This window comes from Bombus vosnesenskii, unplaced genomic scaffold (genome assembly GCF_011952255.1).
Source record: "Bombus vosnesenskii isolate JDL3184/JDL3185 unplaced genomic scaffold, Bvos_JDL3184-5_v1.1 scf7180000013298, whole genome shotgun sequence".
Taxonomy (NCBI): Eukaryota; Metazoa; Arthropoda; class Insecta; order Hymenoptera; family Apidae; genus Bombus; species Bombus vosnesenskii.
Window position 1 is genome coordinate 1,642,624 of NW_022882948.1, and position 17,787 is coordinate 1,660,410.

The 17,787-nt window shown below is 35.0% G+C and overlaps 2 protein-coding genes across 2 annotated transcripts; both read right to left on the reverse strand.

Moving 5' to 3' along the window:
* Positions 1-286: 286 nt before the first annotated feature.
* LOC117233655 lies at positions 287-4,358 on the reverse strand. Its single transcript, XM_033494152.1, has 9 exons — positions 4,267-4,358; positions 4,022-4,132; positions 3,751-3,865; positions 2,148-2,274; positions 1,922-2,028; positions 1,538-1,714; positions 1,278-1,423; positions 865-1,027; positions 287-399 (listed from the first exon to the last, which is right to left on the reverse strand). Exons 1-9 carry the CDS (start codon positions 4,320-4,322, stop codon positions 292-294), a joined length of 1,110 nt encoding a protein of 369 aa, XP_033350043.1. The 5' UTR covers positions 4,323-4,358; the 3' UTR covers positions 287-291.
* A 434-nt stretch (positions 4,359-4,792) lies between these two features.
* On the reverse strand, positions 4,793-17,190 carry LOC117233653 (15-hydroxyprostaglandin dehydrogenase [NAD(+)]-like). Its single transcript, XM_033494149.1, has 7 exons — positions 16,965-17,190; positions 11,845-11,965; positions 10,874-10,997; positions 10,387-10,493; positions 10,106-10,279; positions 9,330-9,484; positions 4,793-8,090 (listed from the first exon to the last, which is right to left on the reverse strand). The coding sequence occupies exons 2-7, from the start codon at positions 11,935-11,937 to the stop codon at positions 7,976-7,978; spliced, it is 768 nt and encodes a 255-aa protein (XP_033350040.1). The 5' UTR covers positions 11,938-11,965; positions 16,965-17,190; the 3' UTR covers positions 4,793-7,975.
* Between the last annotated feature and the right edge of the window lie 597 nt (positions 17,191-17,787).

Here is a 17,787-nt window from a genome sequence, read left to right on the forward strand (position 1 = left end):
ATTGAACGTTTAAATCCTTCCCTCCGTTGTATGATTTTGAAACCCGCATCTGATCGTAATGAAAAGATTATTTTTTGGTTATTGTTCTTTTTCAATGAAAATCTGAATATTCGATTAGCTTAGAGAAAAAATAAGTATACGGTGAGATAAAAAATTAGAGAAAAGCGAAGGGGAGAGTTTAAATATCTCCAGATTTCTCAAATTTGTCAAACAATCGAAGGAATATTTTCAACTTAACTATGTAAATATATTATTTTCAATTGTTAAAATTACTTACGTTGTTGGAAGAGATCACTTTTTTTCATCATCTTTCCATTTCTTTTTTGCACACATTTGTTTTTGGCTGGGTACACACACCTTAGGTTCGACGCATGGTGGTTCTATCTTCACTGGACAAGGCTGCTATTGCCATAAAACTTTTTTATTCTTACGGAAAAATATAATTATTAATATGTAACGTGATATTAGTAAATAGAGACTCGTTTCTTAATAAACATAAGTATTAGGTTGTCTAATAAGTTCTTAAGATTATCATCTAAAATCTGTCTAATCATCGATGCATATCTTTCTATTATTTCTTGTACATGCATTAAATATTAATACTTTAATGTCAAATATCTGATATCTGATGATATATGTATTCGTTTTCCCTGCACCAAATCATATAATTCTAAGCAATATTCATTCGTGCTTCTTGTCGTATGTTTACTGCAGGTAACGATAAGACGAATAACGCTCCTATGATACTCTTCAAATTGTAACATCAAACGCATTAAAAGCGACCTTATCGAGCAATCAAATGCGTAAGAGAAGAAAAGAAGAAAAAAAGAAAAGCAACGTAGATAGAAAAGAGATTGATTTTACTTGTGCCTGATAAACTTTAGGGTCGACTTGTCCACCTTCTTTCTCCGGGAAGTGAATTAATCGAGGAATTTGATGGACACTGATTGCTGGTTCTACGAGCCATGCACTTCCGTTCTTTGCCCAGGCTAGTATGTAGCTCAAAGCAGTTCCTATGTGATACTTGCTGCACATAGACGTGTGTTCGTAAACTATTTTATACGTCTATTGATATTTTTATAAGTATAAATAAAAGAAAAAATTAGAATAAATAACATAGAATAATATATCTTTCAATTGTAGACTGAATTTTTATTTCATTGCTACGACATAACAATAAATAATATAATTTATCTATATTTTATTAGCGTTTCAATAACATGAAAATTGTGCGAATTACGTTAATAATAACCATACGACGATGAAATTTAACTTACGAATGCGGTATACAAATTGGCATTTCGTTCATTATTTTATTTGGAATAGGTTCTGGGAAATCTGGTAATCCAATATTGGAGAAACATTTGATCGTTGGACAAAGGGCCACAACACGAACATCCTTTTCTTCTCCTTTATAATTTTTCTTTAATGTAGAGTAAAACACATATCATTCAACAATAATAGATACAAAAAGCACAAATAATAGATACAAAGTGAATAGTTTCATTTGTACGATTATATAGGTAATGTAAGATACCGCGAAATCTCTCGTCACTTCTATAGCTGGTTCTTTGTTGCAATAAACCGGAAAGGGATCTTCAGGCCATCCCATGAAACCAAAAATACTCGCGCAATTTATTATTATCCCGTTAGAGCCAGCTTGATCCTTTCCTAGAAGCTCCAATCCTATTTGAATCGTTTTAGTTGTAGCGTTCTGTAAATTGTTTATCCTTATTATTTTATTTTATTAAGTACTTTATTAAGTACCTACTTTCTTAGAATGAATATTTTACATTTACGTGAATTTTTTTATGACACACATGTTACGATATAATCTTACAAATGTTATGTTCCAAATATTTAAATACCTTCGTGAACCACTATAGTTAATTTTGCTTCTTTTATCTTAATTATTACGAACCTGTTTCGAAGTCGACGTTGGACACTTTAATGGTGGTCGTTCTTTATCGAGATTGTTGAAAAGAATGTGAACCACTTTAAGCTTGCAGAGAGCGTTTGCCAAACCAGCTAAAACGATGATAAAATAAAGTTTGTCGTTATACTCACATTATACGTATTACTCGTTATACTATATTTTATTTCTTTTTTATTATTATATTTCATTGTCTTCGTCGATATTAATTTACCTTGAACGTGACAATCACTTTTAACGTCATAATGAACAAACAGAGCGCGATTTTTCCCGTAAGAGTCGCATAACTTTTTTACTGCAATTTTTCCCTCAATAGGATCATCGTCAGCCACTACGACGACCTGCAATGTTCGAAAATCCGAACGATTAGCTTTGCTCCTCGCTTTGAATTTTGATTATCTTTTCTGCCAACGAAATAGACTTGTTTACAAGATAATTTACTTGCTTACACTCGAGAACGTGTTTGTTGACGACTACGCTATACTAAACACGATTACAGTATTGCGAATGTTTATGCAAGATTTCATATTAAATGTAGATTAAATTAATGTAGACTAGTGCCATTAATGTAAATTAATGTAAAAATGTAGACTACATCAAGACTTTGATTTTTAAACCGAGATAACAACTTGTTTCAGCAAACAGATCTTACTTATAGAGGCTAGTTTCTGATATATCGACGTAAAATGATTTCAACGAGCCTCTAACATTTTTCTGGAATGAAACCTTTTCCTGAAACATAAGAGACAGACGGTTCTAGTTTCGAAAATATTCGCAAAAATCTATCGGTACCGCATATCGAATTCTGCCTATAATTATGCGTCTGTGACAGGGTATGCGTTGGTGTTGGTTACGGGTATCTTTATGATTTATAGCTGATGATCTACGGCCATGATTGTATTATGTATCCGTGCCGCGGTGTGTCAGTATGTGTAACGATTTAATTTGTATATGCAGCGAAATGAGAAGAACGCAACTTCTTCGTAGGCGATGTGTTTGTTTACGAGACGCGCGTCTCGATGGCACGAGCCTGATTATCGACCGCCAATATTACAATTTGTTATTATTTCTTTGGGTTGCTGTGAGTCATTCGATAATCGTCGATGATGGTCAAGTTGTATACGTTATTAACAAAAGATAAGAGTTAGGTTTCGATTACGTTATTTTATTTACGCCGTGATCAAGATTAATGCAACTCAAGATTACGGACGATAACTAAAAGAATAATACAATGAATTTTACTTTGTTTTTTGTGTATTCAAACTCAAAATACTTTTACCAATACCAGTCAAAGTGACTGGTACTTGTCCAAGTGTAAAAGAATCTTGCAATCTGTTTATCGAACCCCGATTAATCAGTTTCCTCGTTTTGTACAACTTGCCACACGTTTTTTAAATTTTTACTACGTATCATTCGATATGCTGATATCAGTTATCAAGAAACTTCCGGATTGGTCGTTGAATCGCTAGATGCCAACATTAGAAATACCACACCAGTCAAAATGACTGGTTCTACAATTTCATAAATTTGTCAACCCTCGTTTAGGGATCATAGTCCCAGATGGATTAATAATACCAAAAATTGTATTACATAACATGGAATTGCTTCTGTAAGGAAGTAATAAATCAATAAATACCAAAATATTTTATTATTACGTATTTTTTAAAGACCAGTCATTTTGACTCTTTTTTTGATTGAAATAACCTCGTGTTAATTATCGGTAGTTCTAGTGTTAAGTAACCGACAACGTATTAAAAAATCGTTGAAATCACTTTACATTGATACGTGAGATCTCGTTGGAAGTAGAAAACACTAACGCGCGCTCCTTTACACAGGAGATGATCAGCCGCTGCAAAACCAAAACCTTCAGACCCACCGATCACTATAGCGTTCTTACACGAAGGCTCCAGAATTGGTTTAGACAATTTCTCGCTAAAATTCCATTAAAATTTCGTTGAAGATATAAACATCAGCATCCGAGCAAGATAGCAGTGCTATACAAACGATATCGTTTATTTTAAATAAAGAATAAATAGTACGATGTTAAAAGTATCTTGGTAAAATATTAGTAATTTCATGGAAAATTACCAGATCGGTTTTATTATTTTTGGCCCGTCATCTCCTTTGCCCTTTTTGTTCTTCTTTCGATACGCTGTTGAAGTTGCGTGAAATTGACACCGTTCGATCTTCCACAAGCTTCTGAAGTAACAGAAGAAAACGCTTATGATCCAGTGGAGAACTGAGGAAGAACGAAGTATACACTTCGAAGATGATGAAACGAAGGTACGTCGTTATTATTTATGAAGGAAAATATCAATATTCAAGTAGTTTACTTTGGACCCTTATCCAAAAGGTTGATGAAAAGCGAGGTTATACATCGTGATTGCATGTTGAAAATTATGTTGAATCTTTCGCCGTAATTCCTGCTACAATGCCACCATCGCTAAATAAAACATTAGAGAAAACAGCGAAATTAGTAAAAAAAAAAAAAAAAAAACAGAATCAAAAGGGCAAACGATAAATCTGATACGAGTTGAATGAGACAAGAATTTAAAAACTCTAATCGAAAGTTGGACAGCTACGTTTCCGATATGTCAAAGTCACGTGTAGTTGTTTGTTTTTCTCTCGATTAACTCGTTAACGATATATTTCATTTTCACTATCTATGAATCATTGAATTAAGGAAAACGCACAGAAAGAAAAAAGATAAGAAAAAAAGTCGCTGATTATGAAACGAAATTTATTAGGAAATCGATTTAATTGGAATATTTGACGAGGAAACGAACTTGTTACTTTTACGACTTAATAACTTTAAGGTATTTAAATTACTCTAATGCTGATACTATAATTGAGTTGTTTTATAAAAAAAAGCTATGCATTTTATTGGCTAGGCTTGCAACATACATTTCCAGCAAATTATAACAATTTCCACTAGCTATCGATCAAACTGTCGTGTCGATAAAGATCGTGCGATGTTATATTTAAAGGTGCGGCTGATCTTCGATTTTAGATCCAGTGGATCCGCTTCTTGTTCTTGTTTCTCAGATTATACGTAATAATCGTGTAATAATAATAATTTATATAACGATTATAATCTTTCAAAAATTTACCAGCTATTGTATTGCTTTTTATTATCAAAAATTTCAAGAATTTTTCACATAACGGAGAACATCGTAGTAAAAAATAATATGAATATAATATTAATCGCTAAGTACGATGGTGGGGACAGATTCTTAATTTGATTAGAGATAGACGAGGGATAGATTTTCAATTTTCAAGAGAGTATAATCGTTCCGAAGAAAATGTAATCGGGACAAGAGAGACGTTGAGGATGTTCGATGGAAGAATGGACGATTAGAATGTATAATAATTATGATTTTTCGTCGAAGACGTCGAGTTTAGGCCTCGATTTCACTGCATCTAAACCTAAGTTTCTTCGTTTCTTCTTTTATATTGGTCGTCCCCGTGTTTACGAATTTGTATAAAATATTACACGCACGATTGATCGTTCTGTTCTTGGACAAATCGTTTGAATCGGTTTTTTTCGTCATAATAAATCTATCCTCTCGATCGGTTCAGTCGAAAGTTTGCATAAAGTAGTCGCAAACGAGGGACTCGATCTTACGCGATTATCGATTTTATTTTATAAATGTAGAAAATCGTTAACTTATGGATGGAATGAATTTTGTTCAGTTTCTCAACGTTCTCAGTATACATTTATCAATATCGTATTAACGTACTGGACTGGGACATATCGAGTCACGTCCGTTTGCAGACACTTTGATACGTAATTTATTGTGATCGAGCAATTAGAACGGAGTAGTAGAAAATTTAAAATGTTATTCGATCTTGACAACTACCATTCATTTCTATTGATATTCGCTCTTACTGTTAGTACATTATACGATTGCTTGCATCCAAGTTACAAATTGGACAGTTTAGTGTGTTTGAGGTAAATTCATTTATTTTAATTTTAAACGGTTAATTATTATTATTATTATTATTAATATTATCATTATTATTATTTAGTTCGAGTCGTTTTATCGCTTTTTCTTGCCTTATTACGTTACTATAAGCCTAACTTAAAAAACGCTTGTACATTTTGAACATTGAAAATTTTTCAAGTCCAAAGATCAAAACCTTGTTCGATTTTTTTTTTTTAAATGGCGCAGATTATGTTACGTATCTTTACACGAAAGGTGTTACATTCCGGGAAAAATTGATTAATGATAATAATCGTCGATAGCATGAAATTTTACTTATTTTACTATTCAAAAAATATCGAACAAAGTTTAGTCTGAAACCTCCACCAGTAAAATATCTAATCGGCTTGTGTATCTATTATTAAAAGATCGGAGACAGGTTTCTTCAAAGGGCTTAGGGAAGGTGTGATAAAATTCATCGTACACCTCTTTAAATATTACTGCCAACCATTGTACACGACTATCTAAGCAAAGTCCTTTGATTTTACAATTGTTTATGAAAAATGGTTAGAAACCTGTTGTGCAGAGTCGCGCAGTATAACAAATATGTATAAGTAAAGAGTGTTGAGGATATATTTTACAAAGTATCGAGTCTTATAGGGAACACATGGCAATTGTTAAACAATATAAAATCCAATATGGTGATTCTGATTTTTCATTTTCATCGAAAACGTTGTTCGTTCGACCAACTTTCGATTCACAGCGTATATTTAATTTTTTCTCGACATTTAATATTTAACGCGTTGATCGCCAAGGCAGTTCGAGCTGACAGTTTATTCGAAGATAAAGTGAAAAATGTTAGTTTCACCTGTTAGATATACAATTTTGGTTTTATTTTTATATCACGTGATTGTTTAGATTTTTAGAAATAGCAGGCTTCTAATGCCTAAAGAAGTTAGGGAGGTACATAATTTAAAGTTTTCATTGCAATTAACAATTTTTGTTGAATTTGCTATCAGCTTGTTAGAACCATTAATTTTCAGGTATTCGTAAAAATTGTTTCGAAAAGCGAACTACTCACTAGGATAGACGTGCCACGATTATTCAATTAAATTATACCATCCAACGATAGTGTCACAATTTAAAGTAGAACTGTCCCAATTCATAAAAACTATAAAAATCTGAGAACTATCAATTAAATGATGAAAGGAAGCGAAGTTTTTCATCGTTAAACGATTGAATAATTAATAATCTTGTGTTTTAAATCGATTTTCTCAAACAGTTGACGTTTCTCTAGTTACGTCATTCGTCTGAAATGAACATGAAACGAAAATGATAAATGTCAAATGTGTCACTCGATGACACAATTGGGAGTATTCTCCCTTTTCACGTATCGTTATAGAAAGAACGATTCGTATAAAATGTATAAACTTGTTTTTCTTAAAATGCTCACATCGTTACTTTTCAATCACGTGGTTGTTGTAACGAATGAACACAAGGTAACATCGAAGGTCCTCGATTTCTATGTAACGTGTATAAATAACGTGGCGATAAACGCGTTAATGAGAAACTTACAGCAGCGCATGACTTCTCGATTTATAGATTATCATTTGCCTCCTTCGATTAACATTGTGACGTGCCATTATCGAAGAATTTCCTGTGAATTCCCATCGAGTACACTCTCGAAGGAAAATAGGAACGGACACTCGAGAAAATCCCGTTAAATTATCATATTATAATTAAAACGAACGTTATTCCTTCTAAATCTAACACGAACGGATAACAACGTACAAAGAAACATTCTCATCGTACTAATTGCCTTCCGTAATCTTTGGCAATACAACTGATGCATCCTTACACCTAAACGCGTGTTCTTCATCCCGCGTAGCATTTCACGCTTCCTCGATGATCGATCCTTAGGTCGTTAACTCGAATTTCCCGTAAAATTTGAATTGCAAATAAATTTTAGCTTGTGGATACCAGAAATATTCTGGAATATTTGGTTTTCCTTTTCTTTTTCGCAGCGATGATGAGAGACGATGAGAGGTTTTGTATGTGGTACGGCACAGCTATTTGAATTCAAGCGAGTAAATTCACGCGAATCATGACAGTTAGGATCTTAGTTTTTCGGGAATGTGATCTCGTGAGGAGGTTGGTCCTTCTCCACCAGCCAGACGCTTCCACTTTTGCCTGTGTTTAGGATCTGGATCAGCGCTTTAGCTACGTGTTCTGATCTGCAACATATTAGATCGTTTAGTGAATTTTATAATTTTTGTTTAAGGTTTGTCAATATATATATATATATATATATTCGCGTGTAAAATATTCAAAATAAAATATCCGCTATAACTATTTGTAGGTTCAACAAATTTCTACACAGAGAATTCTTATTCAGTTCTGTTGTATAAAGATATCGAACATGATAAAAATCTACAGTCTGTTAACGATCTTTCGAGGTGAATATGAAATTATTCATTGAATAGCTGTAAATATCTCAACATATTTATTTTTAACTAGTCACGAGTAAACTTTTGTTGCCGTGTATAAAATTAAGTTCGCGTATGTAAGACAACAGATGTATACGCATTTTAATAAATATTTTAATATCTGCTATCCCTAGAAATAATTTCCTTAGTTCATTAAATCTGGCTAGCTAAGGCTACCTTTTATCTTTTCTAAACGATAAAAACGATATTTCTTTTTATTCTTAAAATTGCATCGGTCCATAAATATTTTAATTATTCCAATAATTGACAGAATGCAGAATGGTAACATGACTTCTGTCGAAAATATAAAACAACAAAGACGCGGCAGTATCCTGTAAACGTTAGAGTAAAACAAAATCTGAAAATTAACCGTTACTATTATATTTTACATTTGGAAGCTTGTTGAAATATTCCATTGAAATTGTGGGATAAAGCAGCGCTACAGAGGAAATCTGTGCTGCTTTTACAATCGAGATTGTAAAAATGTTATGTTTCAGCCGACTACTAGCGTTTCTAATAGCATAGAACGCCGTTCAAAGGGATAAACGAATTAATAAGAAAAGAGAGGAAATAATTTGTTATTATAGTTTAACGACAGCTATAGTCAAATAATAAGAGTTTGTGTATAACATCGATCGTATATGTATTTATAAAACTGTAACAGCCATTTCCGCGTAATTTCACTTTTCCGCTATACTGTAACATCCATAGATACGTGGACATATCGTAATACAGAATATTAAGCACAGAATAAATACACAATAAAAACAAATTAAGAATTGTTTGCGATTTAATGAATTTAATCTAATGTTTGATTAGAGATTTTAAACTAAATAACTTGACAATTAAAAGCTAGATGATGATATAAGAAGCTATAAGGAGATTATGTAATATCTTAATGCTAATATTATCCTAACGTTATCATTCTATTTGATAAAGAGTGTGAATTATAAAATATTCCATTATCATGATTGGAAGTATTATTACCTTTGAGGAACTGAACTGGCGACGTCACGAAGCCAAGCGTCTACGTATCGAGGCCAGAGCAATTGTTTACTGACATCTCCTAATAATTTGCTATCTGTCGCGCTTGGGCATAATGCCATCACCTTCACGCCGGTTAAGTCCACGTGGTATTGGTGCTATGGCAAACGACAACAATATCAAACTGATTCCCACGATTTCCAATCTTGTAAGTTAGATCAAAGATAAATGACGATTTTTATACGGAAAATCTATATATACTGGATATTTTTGAACAAGTATCTCGGAGATTTTGCTTGAAACTTTCTGTAAAAAAGGATTTGAATTGATCGAAAGGTATCGTAAAATAAGAACATAAATACATCGATCGATTTTTATCCCTGTGACATCAAACTTTATAGATTTAGATAAAAATGAATCATGATGTTCGCGTAAAAAAAGAAGGAAGTCCTGAATTGTAAAATAAATACGATATACATGTATATGTATGATTCTATGCTTTTTGATAAATTGGATACAATGTAATTTATGACATTCGCGTACAGAAGTGTCCTAAATTAAACAAACGTAATGTCTCTCGAGGGAATCTCGTGTAATGCACATGCATATGTAGAGATAAGTACGTATCTATAAATATAAACTACATGTTACTAGAACATTATTTATCTCTCGTATTTTTCCATAATAACTTTCTACGATTGTCTTCTTAGCTCATGATCTATTTAACGCGTAAACTAAGAATGCAATTTTATTATTAATCATCGTCAAAGTTAATTTACCCCAAACGCTCTGGTGAAGTTGACGATTGCCGCCTTGGTGGCAGAGTAAATTGGAACACTCGCATAAGGGTTGATGCTGACGTTGCTTCCAATATTAACCACTATTCCACCCTGGCCACCCCTGTCCGTTCCCATAAATCGCTGAGCGAGCAAAGTTCCGCGGATCACGCCATTCTGTAATAATTTCAACAAAGACCTCGTGCAGATAAAACAGAAAAATCAGGAGGAAAAGGAAAGAGCGTCGAGAAAGTTTAGGAAGGTGTTGAATATTAAATACTCACAACGTTAATGTCCACTTCCAGTTCCCAAAATCGATCGTTCATTATTCCAGCGTTATTAACAACGATATCGATGTGGCCGAACGTCGCGAACGTTGTTTGAAACGATTCTGCGAATTAAGATTAGTACGTTACTCTGACGTAAATTAAATAACTATGTAAATTTAATTGCGATGGATTTCTGTAGATTGAAATTAATCAAGTATAATAAATCGAGTGCACGCGTGTGTATGTAGATTGAATGTTTAAGATTATACTTTGCATTATGAATATTGAATATTAATGTCAAATTTTACAGAGTTCAATTTTATTCAGTATAAATGGAACCTGGATCATTAGAGTATAATTATATTTCTATAAATAAGTTACACGCGTGTTGATAGGTAGAAAATGAACGTACGATTTCCACTTTAATAATCGATAAATCAGATAGATTTTTCGCATTATACTCTGAAAATTTCAATTAATATTGTAATAGGAAAATATTTACCCTCGAATTGCGAATAGTCTGTGACGTCGCATTGACAGAAGATCACACGGTCTTTCCCATGTTCCGTAGACAGAGTTTCTGCTAATTTTTCACCCTCTTCTGAGTTTATATCGCATATGGACACCTATATATAGAAAAATGTAATATCTATTAGAATAGAATAGAATTTTATTTAATAATGTTTATTTAATAATTTAATAATGTTTTATTTAATGCGTGGTAAAACGAGACACTATTGCCAGTAACATGACGTATTACTATTCCGTAGAAGTCGGTCAGAAGCCAAGATAAAACTTCACTGGAGAGCGATCTAAATATACGCGAGATAATTTTTAGCATAAGGCGTCGAAACATTCATGGAACGGTATACATACTAAGTCAAGGTTACATCCTTAAGGAGGTTTCGCGAAATATAAGTATAAACTCTGTTGGTTCCCCTTAGCCCTCTATTAATACGAATTTTTTATAGCTACTACGTGCTATGGGGTAAACCCATATCGCTACTTCCTTTAATGAAAACAGCACTGTAAAAATTTCATTGCTACTTCACGCTATCACGACTGAAAATACGAAGCTTCTTTCTCGATACTTTCATTTCGTATCATTTCGTTTCTCCTTTTCTTTCTTTTTTTTTCTTTTTTTTTTCTTTTTGCTGTTTAAAAATTTTTCATTTTGGGATTACGAAGTGCATTTTATATGTTTGAATCGTATTTCGGAAAAATCGTGATATATTTTAAGGTAGCTCGGATAAATAAAATCGGAAGAGGAATTTAAAATTTGTTTAAATAAATAGACAAAATTACATACTTTCGTTATTTATGAAATTTAATAAAAGCTTGCAAGAAACTGTTTCGTAGATATCAAACACGGTAACTTTTTAAATTAAACGGAAGCTATGGAAATTTTTCTCTCGCGTTAGTTTTACATTGAATATTTTCCTTTTTCTCTCTTTTTTTTTTTTTTTTACTCACCATCGCGCCTTCGTTTAATAATTCCACGGCGCAAGATTTACCGATACCGGAAGCGGCGCCCGTCACCAGGGCAACTCGCCCTTTTACGTCCATCTTCTACAGGCCCTTGTCAATTATCCGTCTGTAAATGAAAAAACACGATACCTATATCGTTCTTGAATAGAAATAAACGTTTCGTTCTTTCAGAAATTATTTGAGAAATATTTACACTAGTTGTTTAACGATAGCGAATATAAATTGACAGTAATAATTATCATGTAGAAAATTGTATACCGTTTTATTTGACAAAATGTATTTTATCGAGAGAAGTTTCAATACACCTCATTATCTAAACAAAAACATTTACATGGATCAATAGTAATTTTTTTCAATCGATAGAGATCAAAATCCTAATACGTAACATGTTGTTCGAAATGTTCACAGCGAAATGTAAGGTAAATACGACAAATTTTCAGACAATGTGTTTTTTCGGAACTTTTTACACATTTTTTATACATAGCTATTGTCTCCTTAGAATTTATAAAATTTGTATGAAATACTAAAATCGTATGCATCGACATAAGAGCAATAATCTTGTTACAATGCCAATTAACTTTACATAAAGGATTTCTATAAACTGTACAAATCGTTCAAATACTTTTACGTATTACTGTGCGTCAACTATCGAAGAACGCTTCTAACTTTCTGAAAAATTTAACATTTTGCAAACCAGTTTCAAAGGAATCAATTTGAAAGGGCTGAAGTCAATCCGACGCGTCGGTTTCATCTTGAACCCGTTTTGAAAAGCACGTGCAAACGACTTCTGGTCTGCCGCGACGTGTGATCGGCCACACGGGTGAAATCGAATTTTACCGTCTCGTTATAACCATTTCGTACTCGACTTCCCGACGATGGGGATGCTCGTTCGGAAATAAAGGCGCCTGACTCACTGAATCCGCTTCGAACGAGTCGTTTACCACACGCTCCGACTGCCAGACTCCCGCCATGCTATGTCTATCAACTATGAACTGAGAAATTCATGAGAAACTACATCGTTCGAAATGAACAGTCGTGTAATTTCAGTTTTTCAAGCAATTTTAAGTATTTCAAAAAATTAATACATACAGCATTTGCAGCATTTATTCTTAATGGAGAAACTTGAAATCTGAATTTTTCTTAAATGGGCTAACAATCGTAGTAGTGTACGCGAAGATTTTGAAAATTTGTATTTGGATAGTTCAGTTGTCAGAGTATCATCTTTTTACTTTTGTTGTTAATTGGGTTGTCGCTTTGTTGCGATACTTTCCCGCGATTCGAAAACGTATTTTTCACAACAATAAAGGGAAGATACTATTTCATGGAAAATAGAAATAGACTGACTTGAACCGTGATAATTTTTAGGGCTTTATATTTTAATAGTAACAGGATTTGATCATTTTAAATCGTTTTTAAATTGTTAATATTTTCGATTGGGAAATTTAACGGATGATATTTTAGGGAATTGGAAAATGCGATTTTGTATCTTAGATTGTTAAAACTTTTACTTATGTGGCAATTTCGAGTCTCGCAGGCATATTTTAATAGGAAAGTGATATAAAATCATTGAAACGTATTTGTAACGGTAGAAGTAAGAAATTAGCGAATATAAGTTTTTACTATACATTTCAACAGTGATATCTAAAAACTTTTAATTAATATTGGATATTGGGTATGTTGGATACTGACTGGAAATTTTTAAACATGCTAGCTTTACAATTTTTAGATAACTGTAACACACAATATAATAGTGTTTATTTAGTGTGTATAATAGCGTTTATTATCTATCTAAGCTTCGAATTGGAGATTGGAAATATATGGTAAATTCGGTAAAACGGTGGTAGTTTTAACGATTCTTTTAAATACTGGAAACTTAGCATGGTTGAAATGTGATTATTCTACTGTTCCCCGTGAATCATAGATTTTATCGTCTTTCAGTAATTTACATAATGGGAATACATTCTGTTAACTATAGTTTGGCCAGGCAAAGCTCTGTTATGGTCACGAAACACGAAAATTCGTCTTTTAGACATCGTAAAAACACACAAAAACGATGCAGCTCGTTCTCTATCACCTGCTGCAATACAAAAGTGATTATAAAAAAGGGATTTGCGTTTATAAATAACTAAATAGAAAGGGACTTAAAATGTTCATGCAATTTCATATATATTTATAAACACGAATAAAGAAATTAATAATTAAAGAACCGAATTAGAAATCTGTCAATATATTACGATAAGCAGCTGTATCGCTTTAGATATTTTATACATTTCCCTGTATGGAAAATCAGACTGTTTCAATGTTGAGAAAATATCACGTATTAGATATAAAGCAAACTACAAACCTTCCAAAATTTTCCATTTCGTATCAAATCAATTGCGATAAAACCAACAAACACAAATTTCGAAAAGAAGAATACGACTACCAACGATCTCGAGGAAGAATAAACTATCAAATACCTACATGCAATATGAAAGTCGAGGAAACTTTCTCTCGCAAACCGCGACCCGGGATCGTGAAATAAAAAATTCACCGCGTTCTCTCGAAACCTCCACCTGACTTTCTACCACGCGTCAAATAAAAGGAAGAACAAAGGGCGCAAGAAAACGTGTAACACAAAATAAACACGCAGAGCAGAAGATACCAGCAGCGAGTTGTGAAAACAGAACGAGAGAGCAAGAGAGAGAGCAAGAGAGAGAGAACGTGCAGCAAGAGGAATTTCACGCGGGCAAAGTAGAGGATTTCAAACGCGCCCCCATACTGTCTGATTCAAGCCTCTCGCGACAGTGAAACAGCATCACGCAGCTTCGTTTAATATTGCAGACGACGTGACACGAGGTACGAGGCAGCTCGTGTGTCTGGCAGCCGTAGATAAACCTACGAACACGTTCCGGCCAGAGAGCATCAAAAAGGGCCGATCTAAAAAATTCACGACGAGCACGATCGCTCGATATCCGGCTGGAGAACCGCCGCCCGTCACGGTTTACCACGCACCTCTTCTCCACTTTCACCTACGCTGCCTCCTCGAAAACACTCGACCACCATTAAGCCCTCCGTGTTCCTACCGTCTTTTCATCCATAGTGCATGTACATTATTGTCCGTAAGTAGTTGCACGATTCCAAATCGTTGCAGATACATCGAAATGGTCCTGGAAATTCGCGATACCGTTCAGATCAGAGGGATTCTATAGCACGAAATAATAAGACGAAAAGCAAGAATACTGAAACTATATTGGAGGCTTGGTTCCCGAGGAAATTCAATTTGGAAATTTATCAGGCATACGTGAATTTGTCTAATCTCGATCAGACAGCAATAGACGGGAGATTATTTTACGTGTGAAAATAAGTGGGAAACGTAGCGTACAGTTTTTTTCGTTCAACGCTCTCTTTTCTGTGTTCAGATGTTATATATTTGTACGAATGTTTCTGATAAAGAGATCAGTGTTGAAATATTATCGCGAGCCATTGTACGATTAGTATTCCTTGGTCTTTCTTTTTTTACGTTCTTAGTCCGTGTTCTTTTCTCGGAGAAGACAAGCGGTCCTCTGGGGACAAAATTTCCCGTCGAATGGCAAAGAATGGCAAAGAATCCAGTTCACGGGCATCGAGTGGTCCCGAGACAGTAGCCTCGAATATTCTTCTATTTTTTAAGGATACTGTGACACTGAAATTTCTCTGTTGGCGAGGTGAAATAAGAGACGTCGATGGAGTTTGGTTTTATGGGACTTTCGGTCAGAATGGTTGATGCGAGAAAAGTTAAAACCTTCTTCGATGCTTTTTCGATGCTCTATAAATTGTTTGAGAAATTTGTTAGGTTTAGAATAGAAATAAAAATTGAAGAAAATCACCCGTCAAAACATAACAAAATTACGATATATCGTATATACTTCTTTATTTAATAGTATTCATCCAGTACTAGTTATATCTAATTGTATTTGGTATTTGTTTTTAGTAGGAGAATCAAACGAAACTGGATAATTTGAGAAAGACGTGTTTTAAGTAATTTTCGCGATATGTAATAAGAAATATGGAGGTACTTGTTCTACTATATTTTATGGCGTAACGATGATTTAACGCTTTAATGAACGAGGTACTAGAAAGATTAATCTTTGTATTCTAACAACGTTAGATAAGATAAAAGGAAAGAAAAAAGATCTGTATCCGCAGAACATAGATAATATTTCAATTTTCAGCAAACAAGTTCACTTTCGCATTTCAAATTAAAATTGTAAATTTATTATAACTCGGCAATACTTTTCACGCTATCCAAAGAAGATAAAATCAACCAACGTGATACATCTTCGAAATAATATTCGTGTAACTCGTTATCCGTAAACACGTCGCGGGATGACTCTTAAAACTTTCACTGTGAAGACATTTCCCTCAAATTTTGACTCGTCTTTCGGCACTAAGCGGATTTATCTTCGCAGTCTCTACTTATCTATCCTCTTCAATTTTTATACACGCTTATAATTTCGTATTTCTAACGCACGATTCTTTTGGGAATTCTAGGTTTTTAAATACTTCAAAACTTTTCACACGGTCTCCCTCCTTTCATACCTAATCGTCGTTCGTCAAATTTTTGCATCTTTCACGTTGCAAACTTTTCGTAGCTCGCTAAAATCCCGTAGAATCTTCATTCCCTCTTAATTCTCATAAAATGCCAAATGAAACCGCTACAATTCTACCTTCGAAATCTCAAAATCCCAAATCCGTCGAATTCGAAGCGAAACAAATTCACCAAGAATCAGGACCGAGCACCTTTAGAGTGGTTTCTTCGAATACCATCGCGATTCTACCCTGAAAATCGCGATCAACAAGCGAGGCTCGTTTACGTTGCTTCGAAATCTACCTGGTATCCTCTGGCAAGACCCAACATTCTCGTGAAATCGAAAACGAAAAAACCACCACGATTCTACCCCCGAAATCGAAACCTGAAATCCACCAGCCAGAATTCAAAGCGAAACAGATTCACCAAGAACCGTGTGACAAGCATTCTTCCTTCCAAATCCACCCCTTTTGAAGCTTCCATCCCTCCCTTTTTATTTTCCCTCCGTAACGAGAAGCGTAAAAAAAAAACTCCCCCGCACTATCCACCCAGGTACCTTGCACTTGTGATGATCCTTCCTTCGACGAATCAGCCGTCCCGCAACAGGCAGACCGCGTCGAAAGCGAAACGACCGGTCGAACGACGACGACGGGGTGCTTTGCGAGAGGTGTGTGTGTCTGTGTGTCTGTGTGTCTGTGTATGTATGTGTGCGTGGATGCGCGCGTGTCTCTCGCGAGCTGCTTTCCTCGACAAGGTGTGGTTGACGGCCGCGGACGCACTGGCTGCTCCGTCGCTTTTCACTGCCTCCCCGTGAACGCACACACCCCACAGTGCCTCGATATTGATTGGCGGCGGTCGCGTGCCACGTGACTTTTACGTGAGCCACCGCTCCACGACGACCGCGACGCATGTACGCACGCATGTGCGCCTTCCTCTGTCTAACTTTCGCTATGTACATGTGGACAGAGGTGGCTGTGAGCGTGAGATGGTTTCGCGGGTAACGGCGAGCGCGCCCTCGCCCTCGCAAGCCCTTAACCTTCGACCGTGGCTTTTTGTTTCGAGGCCACGATACCGTTCTGCCTTGGCCCGATACGCTTCTCCATCGGCAACGACCCCGCCCTGCCGCCAGACCTCATCGAGATTACGTACGACGTGACACTATCTTTCGGATGCTGCTTCAGTTCGTTAGCCCGCGGTTTTGCATGCGATTTTATTTTTGTGTGTCGATTAAAACAGCAGATGTGCGACGCGCCAGCGTTTTTACGCTTTTGGGTAGAAGGACGGAGTTTTCCGATTTTTCGCTGTTTGAGAGATCGACGTTCAGGCTTGGTGGAAGGAACAATTTGTTACGTTGCGGTTTTACTTAGTGTCGTCGCAGG